At 67.4% G+C, this 12,366-nt stretch overlaps 1 protein-coding gene across 1 annotated transcript in view; it reads left to right on the top strand.

Annotated features, from left to right (window-relative positions):
- The first annotated feature begins 10,485 nt into the window (after positions 1 to 10,485).
- Positions 10,486 to 12,366, top strand: part of SND1 (staphylococcal nuclease and tudor domain containing 1) — a 63,724-nt gene continuing 61,843 nt past the window's right edge. The window contains 1 exon segment of the mRNA XM_032687718.1: positions 10,486 to 10,630. Coding sequence (XP_032543609.1) covers positions 10,556 to 10,630 — 75 coding nt within the window. The 5' untranslated portion in view covers positions 10,486 to 10,555.

Genomic DNA, 12,366 nt, shown 5'->3' with positions numbered 1-12,366 from the left:
TGCTGCTTGGCCTCCCGTCGGCTCTTGGCTCTGCGGTTCGAGAACCAGACCTGGGGAGGGGGCACGAGCTGAGGCTGCCGCCCCCCTTCCCGCGGCACCCGCGCCCCGGGAGCGCTCCAGCTCCTGGGCACAGCTCTGCACCCCGGGACAAGGGCTCGTCACACCCCCGGACACGGGCATGGACACGGGCAGAGGAAGGGGTCTGGTCCTGCATCTTCCCCACCTCGCTGAGCACATCCGAGGCTCCGGGTGCTGCCCTGGCGCAGGACACGGGACACACGTGTGTGCTCTGCCGTGGCGTGGGGTGTCCGCACGGACGGGACACCCAGGGGCTGCTGGCACTGCCTGGGCACCCAGGGGCCGGCAGGGCTCGGGGGCTGGAGGGGAAGGGCCTGCCATGAACAGGGGGAGGTTTGGCAGTGGCACGGGGATGTCGGTCTGGAGCTGGTGAGGGTGCCCGGGAGGAGTGTGTCAGGGGTGTGTGCCATGGAGAGTGCCAGGTGTGCCACAGAGTGTGCCACGGAGTGTGCCATGGAGAGTGCCATGGAGTGTGCCACGGAGTGTGCCATGGAGTGTGCCATGGAGTATGCCGCGGCTCTGCGGTGCTGAGCTGTCCTGCCCGGTGGCACCATCCTGGGGTCCAGCAGTGTCCCCAGGACTACGCTGGCCCTGTGGCGGGGCAGAGCCGGAGCGGGAGCGGAGCGGTGGCCGCACTGGGATGGGGAGAGCAGAGGCTGGGAACGGGGCCGGAGCGGTGGCCGTGCTGGGACAGACACGGCCTGACCGGGACTCTGCAGCCCAGGGATGCGTTGGCTGTGGCAGAGGTGACAGGCACAGAGACATTGCCGGGGGCATTCAGGGTTCCACGGCCCCGATCCCCATGTGAGACCTGCCCTGCTCCCGCCCGTGCCCGGCCATCAGTGCGTAGAGAACCCCGAGCTGGGGACAAACCCAGCCCTCGGGGGTCACTCCCACCATCCTGAGCCCGTCCCCACCCCTGCCAGTGCCAGCAGTGGTGACACTGTTTGGAGATGTCCCCGAAGCCGGGAGGGATCCCCGTCCCCCCGGGCTGGCAGCCCCGGTCCCGGCGCTCTGTCCCCAGGACACGGTGGGTCCCCCCTTACCCTGATGGTCGTGTCCGGGAGCTGGGTGGCCGCGGCCAGTCTCTCCCGGGTGACGGTGTCCGGGTACTGTGCGAGCTGGAACTCTGCCAGGGGGATTGGGGAGACGTGAGCCTGATTGGGGCAACACCCTCTGGCACCTCGGCAGGAGATGCCGGATTTGCGGCCCCAGCCAGACCCCAGGGCCCACATTTTGGGATGGTCCCTCGCAGGGACATGAGCCCATCCAGAAACCGGCAACGCCTTCCCTCGGGAACGGTGCTGCTCCATCCCGGCTCGGAGCCCGCATTCAGTGGGAAACGCACCTTTCTCCAGCGCCTCCGACTGCTGCTGGGAGAACACGGTCCTGCTCCTGTGCCGGGGGCCCGGCGGGAGCCTCCGGTCGGATTCGGAGCCCTGTGGAGGGTGCTGAGCCCCCGGGCAGGCGGCGGTGCCGGCTGCGGGGGGCGAGAGGCAACCGGGGGGCTGCGGGACGGCCAGAGGGGAGACTGCGGGGACACAAAGGCAGAAGGTGGGGGGGACCCGGCCCTGGGGCTCCCTGGAGGAGCTAGGAAGGGTCAGGGCTGGTCCTGAACCCCTCTGCTTTGGGGGCACCCCAGCGAGGCTCACCCCCTGGCCGCGGGTCCCGGGGCTCGGCCGCCAGCCGCAGGTCGCTGGGCAGGTTCCTCAGGACCCGGTTGATGGAGGAGACCTGGGCAGGGGGACAGGGGGATGTGCCCGGGCAGGGGGGCAGGACCCCCGAGAAGGAGCAGGTGGGAGCACTGCCGAGCAGGGACACCTGTCATAGGGTCACCACGGTGTCCCAATGCCCGAGGTGGCAGCTGGGCTTGCGGGGTGGCCGTCGGGGCTCTGCTTTAGCCGGTAAGGATCAATTTGCCTTCCCCTCCCTGCCTGCTCCGCATCACCCAGCACTGAGCCCTTCCCCGTGTTATTCTTCCCATTCCTGAGTCCTTCCCACTGCTCCGAGCTCTTCTCTTCACCTGAGCCCTTCCCTGCGCATCCCTCCCACGGCCCTGAGTCCTTCCCTCCTCACCGTTTCCACTGCCCCTGCACATCCTCCCCGTTTCCAATCCCTTCCCATCACCCAGAGCCCTTCCCGGGGAGTCCTTCCCACGGCCCCGAGACCTTCCCTGTGCACCCTTCCCACATCCCCCCGCCTCCAGCCCCCAGCCGTGGGCTCGGGCCCCCCGGCCCCGCCGTGCCCGGCGCGGTGCCCCCGCGGGACTCACACTGGGGGTGCCGAGGCCGGCGCAGGTCCCCTCGCGGTGCAGCTGCCGTCGGATCTCCCAGGCGAAGAGCCCGGGCCGCTCCAGCTTCAGCCGCGCGATCCTGGCCACCACCTCGGGGGTGGCCGTGCGGGCCCTGCTGCCCCCCGCGGCCTTGGGCCCCACGGCCCCCGTGCGGTGGTACCGGCCCAGGATCTTGCTGACGCAGCCGTTGGACACCTGCGGATGGGGCGGGAGAGCTCAGCGGGATTTGGGGGAGAAGGAGACCCCGGCACCCCCCCGCGCCCGGCCAGACGCACCTTGAGGCTGCGGGAGATGTCGGAGGAGCGGAGCCCGCTCGCCGCCAGCTCGATGATCCTCTGCCTCTTGCAGGTGGGGAGGGGGCGGCCGTTCAGGAAGAGCCCCCCCAGCTGGTTCACACCGCTGGGCCCTGGGTGGGAGGGGGGAGCTGCCTGTCCTTCCCTCCCCGGGTTCCCAGGAGAGCGCCAGGGATGGCACCAGGACCGGTGGCATCGGGAACCCGTGGGGGGGGGTTGAAGGGGGCTGGGTGGGCAGGAGGAGTTGGGGCTTGGAGGGGTCTGGGGTTGTTTGCTGGGGGGTGGGTGCAGGCAGCGAGCAGCGGGAGCGGGCAGGGAACGGGAGAACCAGCCCAGGTGATGCCAGCAGGAAAATACCCCATGGAAGAGCACAGGGAGGGTTTGGGGAGGGCAGCGGCAAAGGGGGTTGACCGACTGGGGTGGGCTGGACATCATCGGGGGGCCGGGAGGGCTCTGCGGAGCCACAGGTAAATCAGCTGGAGGGTGGATGCATTTGTGAGGGAGCAGAGGATGACACGGCACGTCCCGGATTCCCCCCGGGCCAGGAATGCCAGGACCCCGCACCCGGAGCCGCCGCGTCCCTCACCTCGGTGTTTCATCGTGGTGAGGCCTCAGGGGCTGTCGGTGCCTGGGAATCGCCAGGAGGAGACCGAGGCTGCCGAGAGATAAATCGGTGCCGGTGTCCGGGGCTCGGCCACGTCCCCTCTGTGAGAAGGGGGGGCAAAGGCAGGAACAGGGAGCAGAGGATGGAAACGCGTGAGGGGCAGCTTGGGAAGTCATTGCGCTCCCGGCACAGCGGATCAAAGAGCCGGAAAAGAGCTGACAGTGCTCTGGAGAGGCTGGGGAGACACCGGGAATGCTGCCTGCACCAACCGCGGGACGGAGCCGGAGGGGCTGAGCCGTTCCCGGCGCCTGCAGCACTCCCTGGGACTCCCTTGCCGAGCAGCAGCGGAGCCACAGAGGTGCCACAAGCCCGAGCTGCTGCTGCCACCACGGCCTTGCCAGAGCCCGGCCAGCCCGGCTGGCACCTCTGGTTCGTCTGGAATTTCAACTGGAATACCCTGAAAACCCCTGGACGCCCCCACTGCGAGGCTTTCCCTGCTGCAGTCCCCAAGTCCCACTGCACCGTTTCCCTGCACGGCCCGAGGGTGCTCTTGGAGACACGAACCCCCAGGACGAAAATTAGGAAAACCAAAATAAATCCAACAACAGGGGCGACTCCACGGGTTTCCTGAAGGTGAACAGCAAAGGTGAGGTGCTGCTCGGGAAAGGGATGGATGACGCTGGAGCAAAGTAGAGGAGGCTGCTCCAAGGAGGGAAGGAAGGAACAAGGGGTACCAGTGGGACAGAGGTCCCCTTGGGGGCCAGCGCAGCCCCCCCGACAATCCCTGCCTTGGCCGGTGCTGTGCCGGGAGGTGACACAGGGATTTCTTTCCCCACGGAGCAGTGGGAGCACTGGGAAGGCCGAGTCGTGAGCCCTCGGTCCCCCCCGGGTCGTGCCGAGGGATCCCGGAGCCGGGCTGAGCCTGGCTTTGTGCAGCACGGGCACCAGGAAGCAGCGGGAAGCAGCGGGGCTGGACCGGAGCCGGTGATTCCCAGAGGTCGCCCAAAGCTTCTCCACGTTAATGTACCTTCACCACCAATTCCCACAGGGAATTCCTGCAGCTTTGGCGCGCACCCACGCAGATGTGGATGCACAGGAGAGCGGGAATGCCCGGGCGGCGCAGGGAGGTACCTGTGGAGCCTCGATGGAGCTGAACCGGACCGTCCTGGGAGCCGGGCGGGTGCTGAGTGCGGGTGTGGTGCGGGGCGGCTGCTGAGGGAGAGGGGCCGTGATGTCACGGGGCAGAAGGAAGAGGAGGATGGAGAGGAAGGGGCGGCCCGATGGCGACCGCGCCCAGCAGGCTCCTGACCGGGGGGCTCCGTCGGGGCTGGGGGTGGTTCTGGGCCCCCCGGGCCGGGCACAGAGTCGGTCCCGGTGTGAGCGCCGGTATTTCAGCACCAGCGGCCGGTGGACAGCACGGCCCTGCCGCATCCCGGCGCCCCGGAGCGTCCCCGGGCATCCCCCGACGGAGCCCCCGGAGGGGGCTTCGTTCCCACGTCTCTCCCGCAAAGCAAACAGGGACATATGGGGTTCAATCATAAATCCAGCTTCGCTTTTATTACATTGACTGAATTTATTTTGGGTGTTGAACAAATAGAAGGCGGCCCCCGGGGTGGTGGATGTGCCCCGGCGGGGACTCCCGGTGTTCCAGCCGAGGGACAGGCACAGATGGCCCCTTCTTGGAAGATTAAAAAAAAAACACCAACGTTGTAAACCTTTCAAGTAAAATATTTGAAGAGCAAATATTAGCCAGCGAGGAGCCCATCACCGCTGCCCTCCGCGCCCGGCCCCGCGAGTCATCCAGCGTTATTAGCACCCCGGCCCCGGCCCCCGCGAGCCGCACAACTGCCCGCCTTTGGAAAATACCATATGCTCCGAATTACACATTAACCACAGCCCTGCGGGGCCCGGGCCCGGCCCCGGCCCCGGGGGAGCCTCTGAGCCGCCCCCCCCGCCACCCCCGGGGCGCCCCGGCTGTTCCCCATCCCGGGGCCGGGGTCGGGCTCCCGGCGGCGCGGGGACCGCCGGCATCCAGGGCCGGACACCCCCCGCTCGACCCCGGCCGCCCGAGCCCCCCCCGTGAACGGGGACGTGTCGGGGAGCCCCGCGGAGCCCCCCGGGCCGGGCGAGCCCCGCGCGTAACGTGGCGAGGGGGAGCGGGGCGCGGGGCTCCACACCGGGCGGGGGGGACCGGGGCTGCCGCTGCCCCGCTGTCCCCGGGCACGGGCGGGGGGCGGCGCGGGGGGCTCCGGGCCGGGCCGGGAGCGGCGGGGCTCCCCCCGGGGCCGTGCGCGCTGGGATCGGGCGCGCCGGGCTCCGGAGCGCACAGCCCCGGCCAGCGCTTCCCGGCTCCCGGACGGCCCCGCCCGGGCCCCGGCGGCGGGAGGAGCCCCCGGAGCCGCCCGGAGCTCGGGGAGGCCGGGGGAGCCCCGCGGGCCCGCGGAGAGGGGGGAACGGAGGACTCCGGGCGGTGCGTCCGCGGCGCGGCTCGGGCGCGGCGGCTGCGGCGGCCACGGGGAGCGGGGAGAGGAGCGGGGAGAGGAGAGGGAGAGACGAGAACGGGGAGAGACGGGAAGGGGACAGGTGGAGACTTGGAGACGTGGGGAAGTGCAGGGGTGGATGGAGGGATGGAGAGATGCAGACATGGAGAGATGGAAGGACCGAGAGACGGAGAGATGATGAAATGGAGAGGGGGAGACGTGGAGAGATGGAGTCGTGAAGAGACAGGGAGGGGGAGAAATGGGAAGAGGAGATATGGAGATGTGGAGACATGGAGAGGTGGGTTTATGGAGACGTGGAGAAGTGGAAAGGTGGAGAAAAGGTGGAGTTGTGGAGAGCTGGAGAGGTGGAAAGACAGATGGAGAGATGGTGAAATGGAGAGCTGGGGATGTGGAGGCATGGAGAGATAGAGAGGAGGAGAGGGGTGACAGATATGGAGATGTGGAGAGGTGAAGCTGTGGAGAGGTGGAGAGGAGGAGAGATGGAAAGGTGGAGAAGTGGAGGGATGGGGAAGTGGAAAGATGGAGACACAGAGGCGTGGAGAGGAGGAGGGATGCAGAGATGAAGATATGGAGATAGATATGGAGAGGTGGAGAGATGTCATGGAGACACATAGAGGAGGAAAGACAGAGATGGAGAGACAGTGAAGTGGAGAGATGGAGAGGTGGAGACAGAGAAATAGAGACAGAACTGTGGACAAGAGATGGGGACGTGAAGATATGAAAATGTGGAGTGATGGAGAGGGGGGAAAATGGAGAGATGGAGACAGATTTGGAGACCTGGAGAGATGGAGACAGAGCTATGGAGAGGTGGAGGGAAGCACCAGGACCCACTGTGCCGGCTGCGTTCCGTGCTTCCATCCGCCTTCCCCCACTCCTCAGGGAAGAGCTTCTGCAGGAATTTTATTGGTGGTGGGAGTGCTGGGGCTGGGACAGGGTGGGCACAGCAGGAGAGGGTCGGGCAGGGCCTGGCAGAGCTCACGGTCATTAGGAGTGACAGCAGCACTCTTGGGAATGGGACATGGAGGGAACAGGGACATGGAGGGGCCCAGGAACAGGGACACGGAGAGAACAGGGACATGGAGAGAACAGGGACATGGAGAGAACAGGAACATGGAGAGAACAGGGACATGGAGAGAACAGGGACATGGAGAGAACAGGGACATGGAGAGAACAGGGACATGGAGGGTCCCAGGAACAGGGACATGGAGAGAACAGGGACATGGAGGGACATGGGAAGGGGGACATGGATGGGCATAGAAATATGGATGGAGTGGGACAGGGACACAGAGAGGCACAGGAACAGGGACATGTAGGGGATGGAGCAGGGAAATGGAAGGAGCAGAGCAGGGACATGGAAGGAGCAGAAGAGGGAATGTCATTATTCCAGGAGGCTTTCAGCAGCAGGGTGGTCACTTGCCACCAAAGTGCTGCTGCTTGTACCCGGGATTTTGGCCAGAATTCAGCCAGTGGCCTCATTCCCTGGATGCCCCTGGTGGGAGTGGGAGTGGGAGCAGCAGAGCCCCCATCCCACACGGAACATCTGGCTCTGGGTGGAAGGGACGAAGCCCCGGGACACCAGCAGTGCTGGCACAAGGCTGTGCACGGGGATGGATGTCTGGATAACCAGCTTTGGGAATCCCCATCCCTGCCCAGAGGAGGCCACGTCGTTCAGTGCTCCACACTCAGTCACTGGTTTTCCCCCTCCGCTTCCCAGCTCAGAACCAGCTCTGTGCTGGTCCCAGGACATGGCCAGGAGGGCAGAGGGCTGAAGGGCAGCTCCCTGGGTATGGCTGGGTCATGGGGCTGAAGGGCAGCTCCCTGGGGATGGCTGGGTCATGGGGGACCTCGAGCCACTTGGCATTTCCAGGAGGAGATTCCCGTCCCCGAAGTGTCCAAGGGCAGGTTGGATGGGACTTGGAGTAATGTGGAATAGTGGAAGGTGCCCCTGCCCATGACAGGAGGTAGAACTGGATGGGCTTTAAGGTCCCTTTCCACCCAACGCATTCCATGATTCCATGATTTCTGTCCTCTTTGTCTCTCCTTTCCACACGCTGGGGCTGTTTTGCACCTTTGTGGGCTTTCTCCCTGCACTAGGTGACCTTGTTCCTTGTGGAGCACCGGGATGGCTGGAAAAATCCTGTTCTTTTCTCCTCCAGAAAGCACACGTGGAAGTTAAAAGCCCCGATGACTCAGCCAACCAAGAAAACCCACTTTATCCCGCGTCCCCACCCACATTTTCACTTTCTTTTCCATCAAACTGATGGAAAATTATTAAAACAATTATTAAAACATTCTGGGTAAAAGAGGCAATTTGGGGGCTTGAAGGTGCCCTCTCCGGAGCTGGAGCATCATCTCTGGTGGGATGTAGGTTCAAGCCAGGACAGTGACATGGTGAGGAGTGGGCCCTGACATTCCATAAATCAGGATAACTGAGCCACTTTTCCAGGTTTTTGGGCAGAGGAGTTGATTTCCTGCCCCTAGTCATGGGGCAAAGTATTAAAAAAGGGGAGAAAACAAAGAGATGAATAAATCATCATCAAAAAGGCCGGAGGGGGGAAATTAGAAATGGTGGAAGGTTGTGGCAGGTGGGGAGCGAGCGGGAAGAGAATTCCTCACGGACTGGGAGACTTTGGCACGGGCAGTGCAGTGTTGGGGCGAAATCCTGGAGTGGGACCCCCGGGACACGCTGGAAAAGGGGTCGAGAGCTGCACCGGGCTCTGCGTGCAGGAGACAAACCCTGGGATGAACACGCGTAGAAAAGCATCACGAACATGGAAAAACATCAGAAACACGGAAAGAAAACCATTAGGTGCCAAAATGTGCCCTGACCCGGTGGGAGACGCCAGCGGGGCGGATTCCCGGAGGATGTTCCGGACGTGCAGGACCCACCTCCCCCGCAGAGCCCCTTCTCGGGGGGTCAGGATGTGCGTGCGGGGGGCAATGCCAGGACGGACAGACCCTCCTGCCTCCCCCGCCGTGGCAGCCGTGCCCGGACAGGGCACCCCGGCAGTGGTGTCCGTGCCACACGTGCCAGAGCATCCCTGTTCCCAAGGCTGGAGCGGGCAGGGAGTGCGGGCGGGTTCCCTCCAGGGTGGGCTCACACTCGGGGGGCTTCAGCACGCGGTGCAGCGGGGCCTGGCTGCCCTGGGGACACGGGACCCCCGTGCCAGCCCGACTCGCGGCTCCGGTGCCGCTCTGTTCCCGTTCCCGGCGCGGGAATAGCAGCGCTGCCGTTCCCTGGATCCCCACCGTGACCGCTCAGATCGGGGATATTCGTTTCGTGCCGCCCGCGGCTCCAGCCGGGAAGGCACCCGGAGCATCCCCGGAGCGCCTCCCGAGCGGGGCAGGGGGTCAGGCCGCGGGTCACCCCCCAGTCGGTGACACGGGGCACCGAGTGACCCCCCGGGTCCCCGCGCTCCGGAATGGGGGGCTGGGGTCAGCCAAAAGCGGGAGGTTGGGACCCACAGCCCTGTCCGGGAGAGGGGCGGTCACACCGTGCCGGTGTCCCCAGGGGAAGGACACCCCGGGGCCGCAGCCGGGCTCTGAGTCCCCGCTGCCAGGACACGGTGACCGTGGGGGACCTGGGGTGATGGGGGCCACCGGGCCGGACCTCGCCCGGCACTGCCCGTGTCCCCGGTGTCCCCGTGTCCCCGGTGTCCCCGTGTCCCTGCTGTCTCCGCATCCCCGGTGTCCCCGCTGTCCCCACCAGACGCGGATGACGCCGGTGGGGTGCGGGTGTCCGTGGGCCGGTTTTGGGGTGTGGGCGCAGGACGGGTGCGACCCGCGGGGCAGCAGGGCCCGTCCCCACACTGCCCCCCGAACTGCCCAAAGGAGGGGAGTCCGTTTCTCCTCCCTTTTCCCCCCAAACCCACCGTGTCCGGCCGGGAGCGGGGCCGGGAGCCCCCGGTGGCCCCGTGGCTCTGCCGGGGCACTGCGGGAGTCAATGGGGAACACTGTAAGCCCTCCCAGCCCTGGGGACCCCTCACTCCTGAACCCCCGTGGAGTGACGCTGGGGGACCCCGGTCCCGCCACGGGGCCGTGCTGAGGGGGTGTGGGGGTGTCTCCTTCGGCTGAGCCTCCGTGGGGCTCTTCTGGGGGAGCCCCTTTCACTGACCGCCGCCACGGAGCTGTGCTGGGGATCCCCCTTCCCCGGTCGCTCTGTGGCTGCACTGGGGGGTCCCCCTTACCCCGACCCCCCATGAAGCCGTTGCAGGGGGCCCTGCCCCCCCCGTGAGCGTTCTGCCTGCCCCCCATGCCCCGGTTCCCCAGGGACCGCTCTGGAATCCCCCCGTTTACCCCCATCCCCCGCCCCCCTCGTGCCCAGTGATGACGTCAGGGGGCGTGCTCTCCGTGAGACCCCGCCCGTGTGACGTCAGCGGACGAGTCGCTCAGGCCCCGCCCCCGGCGCGAGGCCACGTGCGCGCGCGGTCCCTTTGCCGACGTGTCCCTGGCGCCGCGCGCCCCGGAAGTCCCGCCCCCTCCCTCTCTCCGAGCGGGGCGTGGCCGAGGGCCGTGACGTCACCCCGCCCCACCGCCCCGCGCCTCGCGGGCCCCACGCGCCGCCATTGGCCGAGGCCCGGGGGGGCGGGGCCGCGCGCGCAGTGGGGGCGGCCGCCCGTTGGCCGGGGGCCGCGCGCGGGGCGGGGCCGCACCGAGGCCCCGCCCACCGAGGCTCCGCCCCGCGGTCCCTTCCGCGCTCACCCCGGGCCCGGCGCTCCCCCCGCCCGGTCCGACCGGCACCGACCGAGTGAGCGACCCCGCCAGCCCGACACCGCCCGGCCGCCACATGGCCTCCGCGGGCAGCTCCGGACAGGCCGGCTCCGCGCCGCCGCTCACCGTGCAGCGCGGCATCGTCAAGATGGTAAGGGCTCTGCTCGCCGCCGCTCCCCGGGGCCGCGGCCCCGCCGGTGCCCGCCCCGGATCCCGCAGCTCCCTCCGGGACCCCCCTCCGCTCCCCGCCTCCCGTCCCGATCCCCGGGCCCCCCAGCGCCCGGGCAGCGCCCCCGGGCCCCCTCCCGGCGGCCGCCGCTCTCCCGCTCCCCCCGGCGGCCCCGGGACCCCCGCGGGCCGGGGCTGCTGGAGCGGGCACGCCCGGGCCCCCTCCCCGTGCCGGGGCCGGGGGCTGTGCGGTCCCGTCGTCCCGGGGCCGTCCCGGCTGCGGGGAAGGGGCAGGACGGGCTTTGGGTCCCGCGGGGGGCTGGGTCGGTGGTCCCGGTCCGCTGCTCCACCGAAGCCCCCCAGAGCCCCGGGGGAGCTCGGGGTTCCCGGCGCCGTGAGCGGCGGCCCCGCGGGGACACGGGACACCGGCGGGTGCCCCACGTGCTCCGCTCCTTCCTCTTCCCGGGCTGTCCCCGCGGACGGAGCCCCCCGTGCCGGGTCCCCGCGGGACGGAGCGGCGGGGTGGGGTCCCTCGGCCCCTCCGGGGTCCCGGGATGGGGTTCCGCCCGTCCCTCCGTGCCGGGTCCCCACGTGTGTTGTCGGTGGAGTCCCGGAGAGCGAAGGTCGGGCTCGGTCCCGGTCCCCGTGTCCCTTCCTGGTGCCTGTCCCGCCCCAACCCGGTACCTGCCGTGTCTCCAGACCCCCCAAAGCCGCGTGCCCGAGTACAGGTGGTCCTGGGGGTCGCAGGTGACCCCCCCCATTCCCCTCCTACTGCTGCCTTTGGGGCGAGAGTTTTGCCCGGGGTGTCCCTGCACCCGGAGCTTGAGGCAACTGTGGGGACAGGGCTGGGGACGGACCCTGGAGGTTTGAGGTTGGACCCCAGACGGCTGGGGACAGAGCAGAGGTCTGTGAATGGACACTGGAGATTTGAGGAGGGACACCAGGGGTTTGGGGACACTATAGGTCTGGGGATGCTGCTGCCCTGTGCTGTGTCCCACTGGAGACGGGATCCGTTCCTGCTGCCCTGTGCTGTCTCCTGCCCAACCAGCAGGTTTTGGGATGCTCAGGAAAATGCAAACCTGGCTGCTCGTGCTGGCCTGACTCTGTCTGAGGGGCTGTGGATCCGTCCTGGGATTTTGGGCAGGATTCTGGTGCCTGCTGGCTGGGAGGCAGCTGTGCCTGGGGGTGCTGGCTCTGGGGACACGGTGTGTCCTGTGCCCGGTGCCTGGGGGTGGGTTATGCTGGGATATCCTGGAGATGTACCCTGTGGGCCCCTTCCCTCTCCAGGGCAGCCAGCTCAGAATTCCCCCTGGAGAGGTGGGTTCCTGGCTCTCTGTGGTGACACTGGAGCTGGGAGGTGGGGGGAGCAGCTGGAGCAGTGCCAGCCACGTGCTCTGCTGTGGTTCCCATCACAGCTTTGAGGCTTTGGGGGTCCTGATGCACATTTGCCCTGGAATCACAGCAGGACCAGGATGGGTGAAGAGCAGGAGCTTCCCTCCCATTCCTGCCAGGGATTTTACCCCTTTATGCCCACGGGGGCAGCTCTGGACCCCGGCTGTGCTGGCATGACCCCGGGATGTGTGAGGCCGTCTCCAGAGCCCATCCAACCCGTGTCCCTGTTCTGTGTCCTGGCCTTGGAGTGCCCTTTTTCCAGCCTGGTTTAAGCCCAGGTTTCTCTGAGGGAGCCCTCGGCAGGGCAGGTGGGAGCGGGATGGTTCT

The sequence above is a fragment of the Chiroxiphia lanceolata genome, chromosome 5 (genome assembly GCF_009829145.1).
Source record: "Chiroxiphia lanceolata isolate bChiLan1 chromosome 5, bChiLan1.pri, whole genome shotgun sequence".
Lineage (NCBI taxonomy): Eukaryota > Metazoa > Chordata > Aves > Passeriformes > Pipridae > Chiroxiphia > Chiroxiphia lanceolata.
The sequence above is the reverse complement of the archived record's forward strand: the minus strand, read 5'-3'. Positions and strand labels throughout refer to the sequence as shown.